Consider the following 20,261-nt stretch of genomic DNA (forward strand, 5'->3'; position numbering starts at 1 on the left):
GAGGGGTACGTATTGTGAGGGTTAGAGGTTGGAGTGGGGGAGGGGGTTAGACAGTTTAGACGGTTAATGTCTCGGCAGTTGGAAATGAAGAGGTCGAGAGCGGGTAATAGGCCAGCGTGGGGTGTCCAAGTGGATGGAGTGTGTTGGAGGCGAGTGAAGGGGTCCTCAGAAGATGGGCAGGAGTCCTGATTGTGAAAGTAAGCTCAGTGGTGGAGACAGCGGAAGAAGTGTTTGACGTCACGATGCGTACTAAATTCATTGATGCGTGGACAGAGGGGGATAAAGGTAAGGCCTTTGCTGAGGACTGATTGTTCATCCTCCGTGAGGGGGAGGTCTGGAGGGATGGTGAAAACTCGGCAGGGCTGGGAGCTAGGTGTGGAGCTGGGAGAGGAGGCAGAGCCTGTAACTGCAGTGGGTGTGGTGGTGTGGGGAATGGGGGTGGAGTCATGAGCAGGGGTGGTGTTCCCCAGGGTCATAGTGGAGCAGATGTTCAGTAACACATAGATGAAGTTCAATGCTTGGATTGGTCTGGGTGGAGTGTCTTCCATTACACTCCGGACTAATTCCGCCACTTAATCCTTGCATGTTGTGCGCTGTATAACTGGGGCAGGCAAAGAAAGGATATGATGGACGCTGAAAAACTGATAAAGTGGCAGCAGTCTTCTGAGGCAGTTTGTATAACAACCAGGGATAGGACTTACACAACTAATGGTAAGTCATGTGATGTGTTGTAGAACAGAGAGACCTAGGGGTTCAGGTACATAATTCTTTAAAGTTTACATTACATATAGACTGGGTGATTAAAAGGCATTTAACATGCTTGCCTGCATCACTCAGTCCTTTGAGGTTAGGATTTGGGAAGTCATGTTGAAGTTATACATGACATTGGTGAGGCCTCTTCTGGAATACTGTGTCCAGTTCTGGTCGCTGAGTTATAGGAAGGATATTATTAAGCTAGAGAGGGTTCAGAAGAGATTTACCAGGATGTTGCCAAAGTTTGAGTGATGAAGAAAGACTAGATAGGCTCTGACTTTTTTTACTGAAGTATAGGAGGTTGAGAGGTGACTTTATAGAAGTTTATAAAGAGGTAGAGACAAGGTTAATTAGTTACAGGTAGGTGGGGGATTTCAAAACTAGGTGGCACATTTTTAAGGTAAAAGGAGAGATATTTAATAAAAGATAAGAGGGGAAAATTTTATTACACAGGGCAATTTGTGAGTGGAATGAACTTCCTGAGGAAGTGGTGGATGAGGACACGATTACAATCCGGATCAGTACATGACTAGGAAAGTTTTGGCAGGATATGGACCAGAAGCAGGCAGGTAGGGCTTGTTTAGATTGGGATTGCGACTTCCCAAATCCTAACTTCAAAGCACTCAGCAATGAAGGCAAGCATGTTAAATGCCTTTTTAATCACCCTGTCTATGTGTGATGCACTCTTCAAAGAATTATGTACCTGACCCCCTCGGTCCCTCTGTTCCACATTATTACACAAGGCCCTGCCATGGACTGGTTGGACTAAAGGGTCGGTTTTCATGCAATATGACTCCATGAGGATACTGAGGAAGATGAACATCACCTTCTGTATGATAAAGCTCTGCAGCTTCAGTCATAACAATCGAGACAGAACTTAACTGAGACCTAGTTGCAGAAAATAAAAGTTTGGTTCAATGATCACTCTTTGACTATAAATCATTTGGTACTTGAAAGTCAAGGAATCCATTTCTTTTCTGTGCTGCTGCTGTCTGTTTTCAGTCGCTTTTGAGGCTGAATAAAAATGATTGTTTGGCACTGTTTGAAAGCTTTCTTGTATATGATGGTCCCACAGTGAACAATGAGAAGCAGCTGTGCTATAGTGGGCTTTGGGGAAAGAGTAACACTAACTTCAACAGCATTGTAAGACAGGATGTGGCTAGGGGACGTTTAAACTGCAGGGCTTGGACTTTTAAATAGCTATAGATCAGATTACCTATAGTGTGGAAACAGGCCCTACGGCCCAACAAGTCCACACTGCCCTCTGAAGAGTAACCCATCCAGACCCATTTCCCCTCTGACTAGAGGCACCTAACATTATGGGCAATTTAACATGGCCAATTCACCTGGCATGCACACCTTTGGACTGTGGGAGGAAACCAGAGCACCCGGAGGAAACCCACGTAGACACAGGGAGAATGTGCAAACTCCACACAGTCACCCAAGGCTGGAATCGAACCTGGAACCCTAGTGCTGTGAGGCAGCAGTGTTAACCGCTGAGCTACCGTGCCGCCCCTTATAGATGTAAGAACATGCACTTCTATGTGCAGTGAATGGTCAGCTGTGACATCCATGTGCCAGAAGCTTTGGTTGTTCACTCACTACTTGCACATTGATTAGCAACTCCAGACTGCCAGTCCTTGGCCAGGTGCATGGCTACATCTTAAAGATGGTGTTGATACCAAAGATCCAAAATATTCTGGCAGTTGGGAATACTTCAGTCTACAGTGCTATGGTGAGTAAGAAAATGCAACAAGCAGGATGCAAAGGTAATGAAAGCAGGCCAGGCAGCATCTGAGGAGCAGGAAAATTGACATTTCAGGCAGGAGCCCTTCATCAGGATTCCTGCTCCTCGGATGCTGCCTGACCTGCTGTGCATTCCAGCAGCACTCTAATCTTGACTCTAATCTCCAGCGTCTGCAGTCCTCACTTTCGCCCTGCATAGGTAACGAGGTGAGTTTGAGACAATAGTGTGAGCAAACCTATTAGGCCTCGCAGAGAGAAACCTCCCATGAAACATGACAAAAATGAGGAGGCACACCCTCCCCATTCCTGAAGAAGGGCTTATGCCCGAAACGTCGATTCTCCTGTTCCTTTGATGCTGCCTGACCTGCTGCGCTTTTCCAGCAACACATTTTTAAAAAATGACATCTAACCAATTTTTGGAAAGACTCAGCCCATGGATCCTAAACTAATGACACCACTTCCAAAGCACACACTAAACAAACTATTTCTGTAAAACAAGAATTCTGAATCCTTTAAAATTACTTTTTCATTTACTCAGTCTTTTACAGTGAATTGACCAATCCCAGGTAGGTATTGACAGGAAGCTCAGCTCAGAATAAATTTGGAAACAATGCCAGGTTACACCCTAACTGAATATGTGTTAACTGAAAATAAGTTGAAAAGGGAGCTGCAGATTGTTAAATTGCAGACCAGTTTACATGATGTTCAATTGGATATACTGCAAATGGAAGAGTTGGACCTTGGGAACAGCCCCTGGACATGAGCTGGTGGGTGTGAACAGACAGAAATGAGCGTGAGTCTGAGTTCCTGCTCAGTCATTGCCACTCACAGACTTGTTACACATTTAACAAAGGAGCTGACAGAAAACCACTAGTAGAAAGACAAAATTTCAGGAAAACATTCAGGTGAGTTTCCACAATGTTTCTCGTTGCGCTTGGAGGAGGAAATGGGGAAAAGGGAAACGGGGAGAGACGGAGAAGGGAAGAGAGGCTCAGCTAATTCTACTCTGTGGGCAGTATCGTACAGGCATTAACAGATTGTAGGAGCAAGACATAATTGCACTTATTTTTTTTCACAAGCCTGGGACATCTCAAAGCAATTTACAACCAAAAGAGAAAATGCTGGAAAATCTCAGCAGGTCTGGCAGCATCTGTAAGGAGAGAAAAGAACTGGCATTTCGAGTCTAACTGACCCTTTGTCAAAGCTAAAAAAAAAGGAGAAATAGGCAGGTATTATACTCGGCTGAGAGAAGGTGAGTCACGGTTCTTGAAACAAAGGCTATAAAGAGGTGATAGTGACAGTGCATAGAGAGATTATGGGGAGATTAGGAGCTGTGAATGACCAAGGCTGAAGCCAGTGCGATGTGACAAAATATGTGGGGAATGGGTGATGCAGAGGCACAATGGAAAACAGGGGAGAAGGGTAGCAAATGGGGAAGAGGAGAGGAAAAAGGTGATGAGAGAGTGGGGAGCGAGGGAAAGAGAGACAATCAAGAAATAAGAGGTACAGAACAGTGGAAAAATATATTAAAAATAATTAAAATTGTGTAATTGTGCGTGAGTTTCAGTCTGCGTACACCAGAGAATGCAAGTGATTGTCAGTCTGAGAGATTGCGAGAGTACTTTATTGGCTGTGTTAATCGTTTGTGCTTGTCTGTGTGTGTCTGTGTGTTTGTGCGCAATCTGGACTTGTGTCTCAGTGTTCTATTTGTTTGCGATGTGTGGAGCATTATTCAATAACCGGATACAATCAAACAAGTAGTGATTTTTAAAAAAACCAATAATTTATAGTTTGTGTCAACATAACGAATTGTCTGTGAGCCAAAACCCGTTTTCTCGGGTCATCAATTTGGTACACTTTCCTCATTCCTGAAGAAGGGCTCATGCCCGAAACGTCGATTACCCTGCTCCTTGGATGCTGCCTGACCTGCTGCGCTTTTCCAGCAACACATTTTCAGCTCATCAGCCACATTCCCATTGCTTGTGTGTGTGTGTGTGAGAGAGAGAGCACATCAGAATGAAAGCGGCTATTAATTGTATCACATTGTATATGAGACTCTGAGTGAGTGCGATATGAATGTGTGTGAATGTGTAAACCTTGATTATTGTCCTCCAGCCGTTGAGACCAGAACCTTGTGATTGGAAAGTGAGTGTTAGCGACTGATCCAAAATGTAACCTTTCTGGTGAAGGGATAAAAAATCTACAATATTTTGCTGTTTTTCTTTGTCAGTGATTCACGCACCAAAGTTTGAAGTGATTTCAAATTTCCGCTCAACACAAATGTGGTGATCTATTAATTTTCCTCTGTCACATGGGAGAAACTACGCCATCTTCAAAGATGAATGTTACACGTGGCAGCAAAGTAACTGCATTCGTCCATGCCAACTCTTAAACTGTCGTGGTTCTGTTCGCCGATTTTGCAACGAGCATCCGAGCTCCAAATCTTCTCTCAAACTTTGAACTCTTAAACTGCTCGCAAGTTCTGGAACTCGCAGGAAGTTAAAGAAGAAAGAAAATGGTATGCCGTCCTGTTTTAAAGGTGGGTTGGGGTTTGAGAGTAATTAAATCTAGCTCTAAGTGGCTTTTAGTGTGACCAGTTCTGGAGTTGTGTGTGTAATTTTTGTTTCCTTATTGGTTGGAACGGAAGATTCACTAGATTGATTCCTGCGTTAATGGGGCTTCCTGTGAATAAAATTTAGTTGAATTGGATTCTTTTTCCTGGAATTTCAAAAGGCAAGAGGTTGTCTTTTTGTTTGAAGATGCAAAATTCTGAAAGGATTTGACGTGCCCCTCCATCCTGAAGAGTATGAAGACAAGGGAAATAGCCTCAGTACTGGGGTGAGGGGGAAATGGTCGCAGCACAGGGGTGAGGGGGGAATGGTCCCAGCACAGGGGTGAGGGGAGAATGGTCCCAGCATAAGGGTGAGGGGGGAATGGTCCCAGCACAGGGGTGAGGGGGGAATGGTCCCAGCACAGGGGTGAGGGGGAATGGTCCCAGCACAGGGGTGAGGGGGGAATGGTCCCAGCATAAGGGTGAGGGGGATTGGTCCCAGCATAAGGGTGAGGGGGATTGGTCCCAGCACAGGGGTGAGGAAGAATATGCATAGGGGTTAGGGATAATAATCTTATTATGGAGGAGAAGGGTAATAGTCTCAGCATGGGAAATTCGCCATTGAGGTTGAGATAGTGAGAGATTTTGTCAATGGTTGTGAATGTTTAAAATTCTCAAACTCTGGGGTATTTTGCTCAGCTATTGAGTATATTCAATTATGAGATCGTTATATATTTGGACACAAAGGCGGATTGAGAGATCTGAGACTGGAGGATGAGGAATTGGTGTTACAATTGAACAGTCATCAAGATCTTATTGCTGATGGAGCAGAATGAGGCACTATTGTTATATTTTCTCTTTTTAAAGGATCAGCCTTCCTGGATGAAGAAAGGGACAAGAAATGGAAAATGAAATCTTCAACTTTGTTGAACCTTCAGAACTTCAAACTTACCACAGGTACCTCATGTCAATATAATGTTAATAGTGACAATCCATCCTACAATTTACAATGCATATGTAGAGGGAAGGTTAATCGGTCAACAGCAACATATACGTTTAATTGAACCAGTAAAATGTGGCTGCTGAATGGAAAAATAAGAACTCACCCATCCTGCTCACTTCCTCTCCACTTATTCCACAAATATTCATGATGTGGAGGAGCCGGTGTTGGACTGTGTTGGACAAAGTTAAAAATCACACAACACCAGGTTATTGTTCAACAGGTTTATTTGGAAGCACTAGGTTTTGGAGCGACGCTCCTTCATCAGGTAGCTGCCTAGTGCTAGTGCTTCCAAATAAACCTGTTGAGCTATAACTTGGTGTTATGTAATTTTTAACAAATATCCATAGCATTGCAGCTGGAGTCAAAGCTGCTCCCATGTTGGAGCTCACCAGTTCAGGAACTACATTCAGAATCCATTAACCAGTGAATCCCTTCAGCTCTCATTAAACACCCCCATGGTTTCGTCGCTAAATTATTGCATCTTCCATCAGAGATTTAGCATATACCCATCTCCTATCTTGGTATTCTATCTTTAAACAAAATCAAGCTTAAAAAACCTGTTCCTCCACCCTCTCTTGTTAGAATTTGATAATGCATTTTATCATTCTTTGATTAACAGCAAAAACTGATTTGCACAATCGATGTTTATGTTTTACAGTGGTTCATTTGTTTGCTCTGTGTGAATCATTGCTCACTGTACCTGATACAATCACCAATGCCACAACAGGAGAAAAGGTCCTGTTTCCTTTGCAGTACCAAGGCAGCGATCAGTATGATGTAACCTTTAGTTTGAGATTTCCACTAAGTTTTAAAATTTCCACATGGAAGTCCAGCAATCCAGAGAAATTGCACATTGTGCACCCACTGTACAGGTACAGAGTTAAAATCCATGCAAGTTTTGTGGTGCTTTATAATGTACAAGTTAATGACACCGGTGAATATGAAATACACATTGACTACTTTGGAACAGAACTGAAAAACCGTGATCAAAGTATTTTCAGGATCCAAGTATTTGGTAAGTGTTTAAAACTTGATTGTCTGCTAAATTTGATAATTTTAGTAATGTCAACCTTTCATTGAAACCTTAAAGGGTTCACGATGTAAACTGTACTGATGTTTAAAAATCTATTTCTTTATTAATTAAAGAAATGAATCAAAAGCTGCACATAATATCAATAGTGAAATATGTACATTTTGAATCAATGAATCATTTGCCACAAACTTAAAAGCAGTAGTTTCATTAATATGCTAGTGGGTATCTTTGATATATCCTATTTCATACAGATGGGTTCAGCGAGATTCCGGCTTATTCATGCAAAACTTCCAACATTTGGCACAAACTACAGAACCATGAAGCATAGTGATTGTTTTTTTCATAAAGAGCTATTGAATTCTTTCTGTGAAGCAAAACCTTCATGCTTCAGTGGTCAATCCATATAGCCCTTGATCAAGTTCCCATTAATTTAACAAAGGAGCATGATGAATCTACTGTTGTTCCGTAGGGAGTGGCATTGAGCATTAGTGTTACTAAAGACATATTAGCTGAAAGGAAAGAATATTTTTAATGCAAACATTAATTCAGTATTCCCTATTAAAACTTGGATTATGGTCTGAAACTTACCAGAAATCAACTAATGTAGCTTTTGGTGAGTTTCAAGGCCTATGTGAGGCCTAGTGGGTTTTCCTAAATTTTTGTCCCAAATTCACCTTATTATGGCATCCCACTCATTATATTCTCTCACTCATCATAGGCTGGTACTCACCATTCCCATCATACCCTGGGAAGCTTAAGGCTGGTGCCATCTTTGAAAGCTAGCCATGCACATGATCAATGATTGGCAGTGTGGAGATGCCAAACATTGTTCACAACGTGGGATAGCAACCAAAACTCAAGGCTTCTCAGAGCACACATATAGCACGATTGACACATCATTACACCTAACACAGCACCTTCCCACATACATCACACTAATCGCCAAGGCATACAGCTTACCTAACCTTAGCTGGCTGTATCCCATCTTATAACCCTTTCTAAATCACTGCTACTCTTTCCCCAACGCCAAGTGTAACCCAGCATCTTACTTTTTTCAATGTGGCATAATAGAGTCATCAACATGGTCACAGAGGAAATCCTCTGTCCATTAGTAACTGTCCATGCAAGGCATCTGGCCCCTCAAATGCAGCGGGAACAAGAGCGTTCTCAAGAATATATATCATGGCAACTTCGTGGTGACTGGCGCAGACTTCCTAATCATAAATGATTTTCACATTGGTCCCTTTTTTGTTTGATAAACTCAGCTGTGTTATGATATGGCTCCCTCCATGAATTCTGTGTGCACCTAAACCTGGGCAAAGCCACCTGTGTTGCCAAAGTCAACTCAATGAACTTCCGCACTGACCTTGTCACAGGGAAACGAGCTACAATAATGTGACCTGGCACAAATGGCATCAGTAACAGCCTTGACACTTTTGTCAATGGATGATTGAAATTAGCTACAAAGGTCTCCAGTAGGCTGGCAGAAGGAGCCCATTTCATAAAAGTTTAATGCAGCTGGCCACCAGGGTAGGATGGATGCCCACTCCATGTTGCACATCCTGCTCCAGCAATTAGTATAAGTCTGTGATATTGCCATGGAGCAGTGCTCAGTTTGAATCAATACTTTGCCTCATTTGTCTGTGGGAAATGACACTGAGAGTGATAAGGCCTCCTGTACCTCTAGTGTGACATCTATATGTGGTAACTCTTCAGCACTTGAGATTACACAGCACTGTGCCATGCAACAGCATTGTTACCCATCCCTCCAATGATCACCACTGGCAAGTATTAAAAGCAGCCAGACTCTATATTTGCATGAAAAGAAAGTTAAGATGGCAGTACTCAGAGCCTTTAAGCTCTGGCTGAGGAGATAGCATGCTAAAGGGCAAAACAGGGCAAGAATATTGAGAGTATCCTGGTAGGTGCTCATAGGGCAAATGAGCAGCCTGAGATGCACCCTGGTCTGTCCCAGGATACAAACTATACTTCTAGCAGTTTTGTTATGATGCTGTCTGACCTGCTCCACTTTTCCAGCCTCACATCTATTGACTCAACTTTGTTATGATGATGGCCACTGCCCCAAAGTGCATTTCTGAGGTATAGACAGTGTTCTGTAAGTGCTGTGGAGATGGGCCATGATACAAAGAGACTGGCAGATGACAGATGCCAGCATCCAAGGACATGAGCCGCAGCTAGTCACTGCGATTGGGTGTGTGTGTCCAAGATAGATGCCAAGGCATACAAGGCTACGAGGCAAGTGCTGGAAAAATGGAATTATAATAGTTATGTGGTCGTTTTTGACTGGTGCAGACATGATGAACCAAAGAGCTTTCTTCTGTGCTGTAGACCCCTGTGACTCTGAGTCAATGGAGGCCTATACAAGCAGGTGGCAAGCTGGAAGCTAGAGGTACCTGCTTTGATTTTCATATCAATAATTCTCAGTGGATTGTTTCTGTGAAGTGGAAAGTAGAATAGGAAATTGCATCCTTAATGAGGAAAGGTTCGGTCCTCCTGAGGCTGATAAAGAGCAATAATCCCTGTTAATAGGCAACTCTCTGTTCCTGAGTGAGAGATCAAGGTCTCACTTGACTTCTCATGCAATTCTCTCTAATTTTTCCCCAAAGCCCATGTCGTTTAGAGACTTATAAGGTTCAGCCCAATATCTTCCACTCAATGCATCTTCTGACCTCCTATTATATTTGACCATCAGTCTTTAATGTTAATTCATTCAAGACACTGAATGAAAAGGAAAGGCGTACGTTTGGGTTCTGGGAAATCACAGCTCTCAGGAATGTCCCACAAGACAGCATATTCAATCAATTTCTGAAGTGTGATGACTATGTTGTGTAAGTTAATTATCATCTGTGTATTGCAGAACCAGTTTCCCAGCCCCTGATAAAGATTCATGACAACTGTGTGAATTCGCCAAATATCACTTTGAGCTGCTCTGTCTCCAAAGGAACTAATGTCACAATTTACTGGGAAAAGATGTCCTTGTCTGGGGTTTGCAGCAAAATACATGCTCGAGAAGCACGAGAAGCACTTGTGATCGACTGTGTGAGTGAAAAGGAACAACATGAGTACAGATGTATAGCAGAAAATCCAGTCAGTAATGCAACCAGCAACCAAGTGACTTTCGACCTACGTGAAGGAATCAATCTCAAGGGTGAGAAATTAGAACAATGACCAATACTATAATGACTCTTTATTTATATAAAAAAACGGAAAATGCATCTCTGCATGTGTGTAGAGAGGGAAATATATAGTTAATGTTTTTGGTCTGTGATCATCCACCAAAACTGGGTTATGTTGGAGATATGATAGATTTTGAGCAAAGGGTGGGAAAAAGTCAGAAGGGAGGTCTGTGACAGGGTGGGAGGGTGGTACAAAAGACAGATTAGAATGATGGAAAGGTTAGTATTCCAACACCAAGTAGGTCACTCATCTAAACAACTTATGTAACATACAAAGGACACAAAGGTTATATTTTTTCAGAAATTCAAAATCTTCCACTGTATCCAAAACCCAGCTTATGGACTGAAAATTGCTTCTTTCCTTGGCATGAAACACCTTATGTTTTCACACTAACAAATGTCCCTGACGAAAATCAGACAGAAGTCCCTGACTAATTGTCCCCATTTGTAGATTGATCTAAACCCAACCTAGTATAAGATCACAGTTGCCATCAGGATACACACAGTACTCAAAACATGGCACTTGGAACTCAACCCAACTTCGTTAAAAATTGTTCTGAAAACTCAATTTGTTAATTGCCTGTTAACCTCTGAAGAAGGGTCACTCGACCCGAAACGTGCTTTCTCGCCACAGATCCTCCCAGACCTGCTGAGTTCCTGCAGCAATTTATATTTCTGTTTCAGATTTCCAGCATCTGTAGTTCTTGGTTTTATATTATTGCTAACTGTCTAATTTAACTGGTCTTTCTATGTCTTTAAGGTGACCACATCAGAGAATTGTGTGTCTATGTATTTAAGACACAAGGACAGTTTTAGCTGATAAGATTCTGGGTGCAGCTTGTCACTCCCATTCTCACACACTGTTTGTCAGAATGTGATTAAAATCCACTTTAAAATAATTACTAAAACTAATTTGTATAAATTAATAAAAATATATCAAATATTCACCAACGATTAATAAAACTAGTATCATTGAAGTTGCTTTGCTGCTGGTTGTTATTCAATTTATTTTGTCACTATTTTGGAATTGATAATTGTGGCTGTGTGCCAGCACAGGATTTCTTCTTTACTTTGTTAGACCAGCAAAGTCGATGAATGTGTAAAAGATCACTAAATCTATCAAGATAATCGAGCAAAATCTTAAAACTAAAATCTAAATCTCAAGATTACTTACAGGCAGGAGTTCATCCCAGAAGTTCATGGATTGTTGACCCCAACTCCTGCATTTTAAAGACACCAGATATAGTATGTTGTGGTCAATTAATGGCCACCCTATAGAAAGGTGTCCACCAGCAGAGTGCAATAAAGTGAAGAACTGTGATTGCTGGAAATTTGAAGCCAAAATAAACACTGCTGGAGAAACTCAGCAGTCTGGCAACATCTGTGCAGAGAAAGTAGAATGAACGTTTTGGGTCCAGTAAGTGCAATGTGCATTTAATGAAGGCAGAACATTCAGGAGCAGAGGGAACAAGTCATAAACCAGAAATGATTGATCATGGCCTCCCATTTAAAGGAACCCTGGTATAGGGTTGTGGCTGCAATAGTAGAGTTGGTGTTCTAGAGGCTGAAGATAGAAGACTGAAACTTTTAACTTTCAAATCTCTTAACTTATTGGAGTTGCAGCAGCAGCAGGTAAGAGCTTGTTTTTAAATGTTGATGACTATTGTTCTTGTAGTGCATTATACAAGACTCTTGCCAAAGACAAAATTTGAGTACCCCTGTACCATTTCCCTTATGAATAGCAAGCATTTAGAAACTCACTTCCTTTGGACTCGCAGAGTTCAACAATTTCAACATGTAAATTCTGCCCCACTGCAGCCTCATAGCGCCAGGGATCCAGATTTGATTCCAGCCTCAGGTGACTGTCTGTGTGGAGTTTGTACATTCTCCCCCATCATCGTGGGTTTCCTCCGGGTGCTCTGGTTTCCTCCCACAATCCAAAGATGTGCAGGTCAGGTGAATTGGCCATGCTAAATTGCCCAGTGTTAGGTATATTAGTCAGGTGTAAATATAGGGTAGGGGAATGCGCCTGGATGGGTCAGTGTGGACTTGTCGGGCCGAAGGGCTTATTTCCATACTGTAGGGAATTGAATCTAGATATTTACAGCTTATTATCATTTGTTTGAAACCAAAAGCAAACTCATGCTTTTCAATATCTGTCCAATCATAAAACTCTGACAATGAAAACAAATTTGCATTAATTTGCATTCTCTTACTAGTTTCAAAAAAATTCATGGTTCCAGAAATATTGGCAGTTCAATTGTTAAAACCTCTCATACACGCATACCAAAACCTTCTTCCCACTAATTCAAAATTCAAATACTAAAATAAGCAATATTAATCTGTTTATAAATCACACATCTTACATTCACATAAGGAATATTTACATTAATCAGTAAAAGATAAAATAAACCTGTCATGAAAGAGTTAAAAACAGAAGCGTAAGGATATAGAATACCTCACTAGAAAATGGTGCAAGGCAACTTCAGAATGTTTTTAAGAGACGTGGAGAAAGGATTTAAAAGTGTATGGAATAAGGTGGGTGGAAATAAATAAATGAGATCATATCATAGAACTTCCATGAGTCTGAACTGAATAGTCTCCTTCTATTTCATTAAATTCTGTGAATCAATTTTAGGTAAAAGAAATCATTTTGTGGTCCTGATTTCTGTGGTGATGGTAGTTCTGGTTTCAACCATTGTTTACCGCTGGAATGTTTTCCATTGTAAAACTGGTGAGTGCAACATTACAAATTAATCACTGTGATTTTTTGGGATTGATAATTGACTTTAAGGGACTCCTTTAATATTCTCACTAACATTTTGGCAATGCAGTCGCATAGCAAGATTACCGTTTGCATATGAGCGACGTAGAGTCACACAGAAGCAGAATTGCACGGATTCAACAATGTCCTCAAGCTTCAATATTACACCATTAAGTTTGAAACTATAACACTCAAAGACAGCATTAATTTCCTGGTCCTCACTGTATTTAAAGTGGCACAAAACAATATTTATACCTACAAACAAAAGATTTTTTAGAAAACAATGCGGACAAACTTTGATACACCAAAAGTCATCATGCTAAACATAACAATGGTACAGTGGCTCAGTTGTTATTACTGCTGCCTCACAGTGCCAGGGACCCGGGTTCAATTCCAGCCTCAGGCCACTGTCTGTGTGGAGTTTGCACATTCTTCCCATGTCTGTGTGGGTTTGCAGTCCAAAGCTGTGCAGGTTAGGTGAACTGGCCTTGCTAAATTGCCCATAGTGTTCAGGGGTGTATAGTTATGTGCATTAGTCAGGGGGAATGTAGAGTAATAGGGGAGTGGATCTGGGTGGGATACTCTTTGGAGGGTCAGTGTGAAGTTGTTGGGCCAAATGGCCTGTTTCCACGCTGTAGGGATTCTATGATAACATTCTGCCAGCTGGTGAGGTCACAGCTAAATGGTTGCAGGTTTATTTCTAACAGAGTCACTACACCTCAGATAATTCACTGTACGCAAGGCCATTTGAGATGTGACAGAGCAGAAATGCAAATTGCTATGGAATAAACCTGTTCAGTGTTAAATTATTCAATTGACACAGTGTTCATTACAATCACATCCACCACTGCTTTGTTAAAAGGTTTAAAACCTCTCACTTACTCCTGCAACTCCTCTTCCCCCACCTCCCCACCAAGGCTCTTGTAAACCTTTTTGCAATGCCCAGTCCCTGCACCTGGTCACCCCTCTTTGCAACTTAATTTCTTCACAGGATTTGTTTCCCAAGTCTCAATCTCTTCACTTCCTATCTCATCCAATCCCATCCCCTGAGCTTTGGCTTCACTATTTCCAGCCTTGATAGTTCAGCTTCCTCCATCCCCACTTGCTCTAGCTTCACTGGCTCCTTGCCCCAGCTTCTTTTGCCCAATCACATCTCACATTCCTGCTCCTCCTTCAATCCCAGGCAGCTCCTCTCCCATGTTTGCTGCTGATGGGTTTACTATTCCCAATCATTACAGATTGTCAGATTGAACCAGCCTGTGATTTGAGGAGCACTTATTCCCGATTCTTTCCAAGCTATATCCAGGAGAGGCTTTTTGCTGTGACTGAATTTTTGGAGTTTTTTTGGGGACTCTATGGAGGAATTCTTCCAATGCCCCTGTGTATTCAGAACATCAGTGTGAATACATGTAGCTTCTAGCACATACATATGAATCACACTGCAAGCCCGACTTGATTATCTTAAATTGGTTTCCAAGTCATTCTTAGCACAGTCCAGATTATTTAGTAGGTGCTATTCAATATTTGAATAACATATAATGTTCAACACTGTATTCAGGGTTTTGTACAAAGTGGCTGGTTGAGGTTTTTTGAGAGACCACCACCCCAGCTGCAGAGGCTAGGACTATGCTAAGACATAGCGATGGCAAAAGGAAGATGATGACTTTCTGAGTGCACAGAGGTGACTTTTTCAGGTGACTTTTCCTTTTAAATATCTGTTCACGTTTCCTCATCAGTTGTGTGACTGAATAATATCTTAGCTGCAACAACAAGAATGAAAGTGAAGAGACTGGCCATCCTTGTGATGTTTTATGACCCAAGATATGAAGTAAGCTGTGAATGCACCATGTGCAGGCAATGGGAACTTAGACGATGATGGTTAGTTAGTCACTGGAGTGAATCTTTGCAGACTGCTTGTGCATCACATCCATTAAAAGGCTTGATTCTTGATTCGTGTGATATGTTCAAGGCAGCTTTGGACCATGATTGTGTTTAGTCCACACAGTAAGTCAATGTATACAGTGAACACAGGAGTGTTTCACCTATACTGTGTGGCTGTCTGTCTAATACTATTGCTCCTTGAAAGGTCCCATATCACATAAAAATGGAGTCCGCTCCCTCACAGAATGAAACCCATACTCCACCCACTCTTGGGTAAGATGGCAGCCATTTCATTCTTGCTGTTTGGGCAAGAGGCTTCATGATTTAGTCACAGACTGAGCCTCTCAATCGAGTTAACTCCCACCATGTCAACTCAGTTGGCTTTGATCTTGCCACACGCCCACCCAATCTGTTTATTTAACAGTTCATCTCCTCACTTTACCCCCGAGTCCTAGACATACTGATCCCACCCTTGTGGATTATCCCCATGCTCTATCATCTCCAGCCATATACCGTGAGTTGCTCCCCTTTACAATTCATATCCCTTTTGCATCCCAGCCTGTTTCCTCCATTTGCCACAGCTGAGTTCACCAGTTGCCCTACCATAGGAGAGGCCCCTTTCACTTTCACTGGGCAAACATTCAGGACTGACACTGGTCCGCATCTCAGCTAACTTGGAGAGAGGCCCTGACTGTTGAGTGAGTAGACCCCTGACTGATCCTACTTCCTGTGATTCCATGGATTGGTTACGTTGGACCCATAGGCCTGACCATGGCTCACTCTTATGTTGTGAAAAGAACCCCATGATGCTGAACACCTTGAGTACCCAACTGACCATGTACACTTCCCATTATGATTTCCATAATGTTGTCAGGCCTGATACACTAGAAACATTTTTTGATATCATGTGGATTGAATCAAATTGGTTGAAGACTGAGAGCGGTGATATTGTGTGTTTCAGAAGGAAGATGGGATGTGTCATCCACTCAGCACTTTTGGCTGAAATGGATGTTATAGTTTCACAAGGTTGACACCTCATTTTCCATTATGCCTGGTGCTGTCCATTTGCATAGTTTTTTCAACCATGTCTTGATCTCCTGGCTTGATGCTTACAAGAAGATTAATGTTTTTGTTCAAATGGAATTTGAATGGCTGTGTGTTGGAAGTTTGAGCTCCTAAGAAGAATAATTTTATCAGAGGTTTTTGATTGGATGTTCTGTTAAATTTTACAGATTCATGATCATCCCAAAGACGACTTAATGTTATTATAAAGTTTGTGTGTTCTGATCATTACTGAATGAATGGGTTTGAGGAGGAATGGAAGGCCATATGGCAACTATAGAGAAGATATGGATGGGCTACTGAAGGATGGAGGAGACGTGGGATCTATGGTGGGTGAATGGTTGTGTGAGTTACGAAGAAGAGGGGTAGGTTGGCTTTCACTCATACCCCTAACTAGACCAATGGGCGAATTAACTGAGGCAGTCCTTCCAAAATGCGTGACTTAGCATCTGCTGCATTTGTTCCAACTACAGACCTGCTTCAGGAAGAACGTCATGACCAGAACCCAGATGAAAATCCCCTATTTGTTATAGTTCCAAACAAGATGCCCCAAATTATTAAAATCCTATGTATTCACCTCTCAGTTTATCACAGCAGGGTTAATTTATAAAGGAAACTCTTCCCTTGTGGATACCTTTCTTTCAGATTGATTGAATTTATGCTTTAAAAGGAGCCATTTTAACCAGGTTTTCTTGATTTAACAAAAATGAGTAAATTAGTTACTGAACAGGAGAAGAAATCATGAGGAACACGCACACACATTCTGATGAGGAATGAATGTCATTCCAAATAAAGGTAAAAGTTAAATATGTATGAATTATTTTTGAGTTATTCATGAAAAGTAGATGGTACAATGTCACAGCTATTACCTGGGATAGCACGAGTACTATTGACATTGATAGTTGAACAGTTGATTTTGAGATCCTCGTCTTATTTGCAGGTTGACTGAAGTTCTCTTTGTGGTTCCTTTCAACTGTGAATGGCCAACAGCATTCTAATGAAAAGAGCAACTTTTTCCTCTTTTACTTGCAGTGCAGGGCTGCTTTATGGCCATTCTCAAACTGTTTGAAGCTCCACATTTGGTATAGGTGTGACATTCCATGGATCCATAGAGGATGCTGCCAGACAGTGAATGAATTTATATCACAGTTATCTTTTAACTGTAGCAGTTCTTCTTAAAATAAAAGCAAATGTTGGAATTTGAAGTTCAATAAGTCCATAACTATTTCGAGGCTCTGATCAATTGTCATGGCAGGTTGTGTCTTGAGCCTGTCACTACTACAAAGCTAACAGGCTACTACTATGGAGGTATTTTTACAATGTCTAGAAATGACCTAATGTGATTCCTGCCTGAAAGGGGAAAATCCAGCCCATGGTTTGTGAGATTAGATTGGGTTGGGATATCTGGTCGGCATGGATGGGTTGGACCGAAGGGTCTGTTTCCATACTGTACATCTCTATAATCAAGTAACCAATGCCTGCTATAATTAAATACAGTGCATTATCAATTTTAGAGTCAAACAGAAAGGGTTGTAACTAGTAATGCCACCACCTTCAATGAGAACAGAAACAACTGGATAATTCCTCTGGCCATTGTGACTAGCATCACTGCAAGTATTCTCTATCTGATTTGACATCAAACTCTTCCATTCTAATCTATACTTCCTTCTCAAGCCCATTGTCTGAATGGTTAAGGATTGCATACTTGCTCACTGAGGATCTAGGTTTCTTGTTTCTCCTGTTTGTGACAGTCAGTTCACACTTGCAGTATGCTGCCAGGCAAAACCATTAAAATCTAATAATGGAAAATAATGCTAAATTCCCTCATGCAGTAAATTGTGGCTCAATCAAACTAATTACACAATGACTCCAGAGGAAGTGATTTCATAACCGTTGCAAATTTTTGTATTGTTTTATTAATATGTGAAGAAAAAATTGGATTAAAAAACTACTGAATTATGTTAATAATGTAAATAAATTAATTTTCTTTTAGGGTCAAGTAACAGATCACCAAGTGACGACCTCACGTAAATTGGTTATCTCCAACAGTTTTCAGTGTGATGTAATAAGATTCACATAAATCATGATGATGTAACTTATCAACAGACGATCTAACAGTAATATGGAAGATACCAGTCTAGAAAAAGCATGTGGAGAGAGAGGTCTTAGACACTATATTCGAGAACTTACTACGTACAGAGATAAGTAAAGGAGTGACAAAAGAATTTGAAGACCCTTATTTAGTGTTCAAGGAACAAGAAACCTCAGGGACCATATACGTGCAGACACCTATAACTCAAGCTACTCCAGACCAGTATCTCAATGTGCAGATGGTAGTATTGCCTTAAAGCAGGAAAAAAGCACTGAGTAGAACTTATTCATCTGAAGTTGGAGATCCTCCTGAGAAACTAACTCTGCAAAAATTAGAATGTCGCTAAGTAGTATGTCAAATTAAACTTCTGGTTTGGTATTTCCTGAAATGCACTCCCAGAATATGTTCATGATATTAAAAAAATTGCAGCTCACTTCAAAAAATGTCAAACATTCTTGCGCACAGTATCTGGTAAGCATTTTAAAGTTGTTACGACATTCATAACTTTATCTGCATTATTGTAATATACGTATCTACTTTTCAGTTGATACTGCAGTTTATATAATAGGCAACAAAAGTAATATGTAAAGTACATGTAAAGTGGTTCAACACTGCCATTCAAGAAAAATAATAGCACACTGAAATAGGTCAATTGTTCAAACTTGTCTGTGTAAGTATTTATGCTGAAATCCACATGAAATCTCACCCAAGCAACACATTTCTATTCCTTTCTCCCTTGTGTTCCTCTTAAGTGCTACTCACATGAACCTCACAACACCTAGCAGGTTTCACATTCTCACCACACCGAGGAGTGAAATTAAATAAATCAAACTATCTTCTTCATATAGAGCTGCCTTAATAATATTTTCCTTTATTTCACACATTTGTTATAAGGTATTACCTACAAGCTTGGGTCCGCCTTCAATACCTTTGTGGTTTCAGTAGCAGCTATATAAGATGTCCAATTATTTGACTTCTTGTAAGAAATGAATCATACTGCCATTGCGTAATGGAGCAATGCAAATGGAATAATAACACTCCCTTGTGATCTGGGTTATATATTTGTGCCTGTAGCTCACAAGCTTCTTCAAAATTGGACTAAGCAAGCACTTGAGAAGTTCAAATATTTTGCAGATTCATCTCTCAGAAAGTCAAAACTTGAAACAAAGGCAACTTTTTAAAAATTGTATGTCCTAACATTAGCAGCATAAAAATGTATTTCTTATTTTGAACTTTCAACAAAGTTTGTTTCATTATCATTTATATTGTTTGTATTTTCAGGTTTGTAATGTGTTAATATTGTAATGTTACTTTGCACGATATTGGCTTTCACATGGAGTTGCTTATAATTCAGAAGGTATTGTTTTATAATAATGAGTGCAGTGCACAGTGTTTTAATCTACTGCTAAGACAGTTATATGGTTACACCTGTCCTTTTAAAGGAGCAAAGCTGAAATGTTATAAAGAAGGATTATTTTAGATAACAGTTCATAAAATTTCAGTGTCTAAAATGCTGCCAATTTTATTGAAAACCGCATTTTTAATTCTTTGATAGCGGGTGTGTGAAAGAAATGTATTGGCTGCATCACCTTTTACTCATATTGACGAATTCAATTTTGAGGTATGTTATTTAATCTATATAACCTATTGTTTTACAACCTTAAACTTTCATTTTAAACAAAATAAAATATTGGTCACTATTTTCTTCTTAACTACACTATGTATTTGTAAGTCTTTATCGCTCTGTCTCTGATTTTTTTTTAGATTAGTTATAGTGTAGAAAAAGGCCCTTTGGCCCAACAAGTTCACACCGACCCGCCAAAGCGCAACCCACCCAGACCCATTCCCCTACATTTACCCCTTCACCTAACACTACGGGCAATTTAGCATGGCCAATTCACCTAACCTGCACATCTTTGGACTGTGGGAGGAAACCGGAGCACCCGGAGGAAACCCACACAGACACGAGGAGAGTGTGCAAACTCCACACAGTCAGTCGCCTGAGGCAGGAATTGAACCCGGGTCTCTGGCGCTGTGAGTCTGTATAAAATGACTGAACAATTGTTAATATTTTAACTCTGGCTTGGTTTGGCCAGTTTCCTTATTAAAATAGGAAGAGTGTTGTAAAAATCACAACCTAAAAGTCAATGCCCAAAAATAAATCTAAACAAAGAGAATT

The 20,261-nt window shown here is 40.8% G+C and overlaps 1 protein-coding gene across 4 annotated transcripts; it reads left to right on the plus strand.

The window, feature by feature from the left end:
- Positions 1–3,167: 3,167 nt before the first annotated feature.
- On the plus strand, positions 3,168–19,794 carry LOC122555802 (hepatic and glial cell adhesion molecule-like). 4 transcript variants are annotated; one of them, XR_015759212.1, is made up of 8 exons: positions 3,168–3,404; positions 4,730–5,038; positions 5,918–6,007; positions 6,712–7,068; positions 9,965–10,255; positions 11,449–11,915; positions 12,922–13,017; positions 17,984–18,023. XR_015759212.1 is itself a non-coding variant. In XM_043701947.2 (7 exons), exons 2-7 carry the CDS (start codon positions 5,020–5,022, stop codon positions 18,019–18,021), a joined length of 891 nt encoding a protein of 296 aa, XP_043557882.2. In that variant the 5' UTR covers positions 3,168–3,404; positions 4,730–5,019; the 3' UTR covers positions 18,022–19,794. The 4 variants fall into 4 exon arrangements, 3 of the variants coding, with proteins under 3 accessions (XP_043557882.2, XP_087849860.1, XP_043557885.2); XM_043701947.2 differs by lacking the exon at positions 11,449–11,915 and having other exon boundaries at positions 17,984–19,794; XM_087993734.1 differs by lacking the exons at positions 11,449–11,915; positions 17,984–18,023 and adding an exon at positions 14,606–16,921.
- The last annotated feature ends 467 nt before the right edge of the window (positions 19,795–20,261 follow it).

Source organism: Chiloscyllium plagiosum, unplaced genomic scaffold (genome assembly GCF_037043375.1).
Source record: "Chiloscyllium plagiosum isolate Xiang-an unplaced genomic scaffold, Cpla_swu_hap1 HiC_scaffold_13, whole genome shotgun sequence".
In the NCBI taxonomy this organism is placed as follows: Eukaryota; Metazoa; Chordata; class Chondrichthyes; order Orectolobiformes; family Hemiscylliidae; genus Chiloscyllium; species Chiloscyllium plagiosum.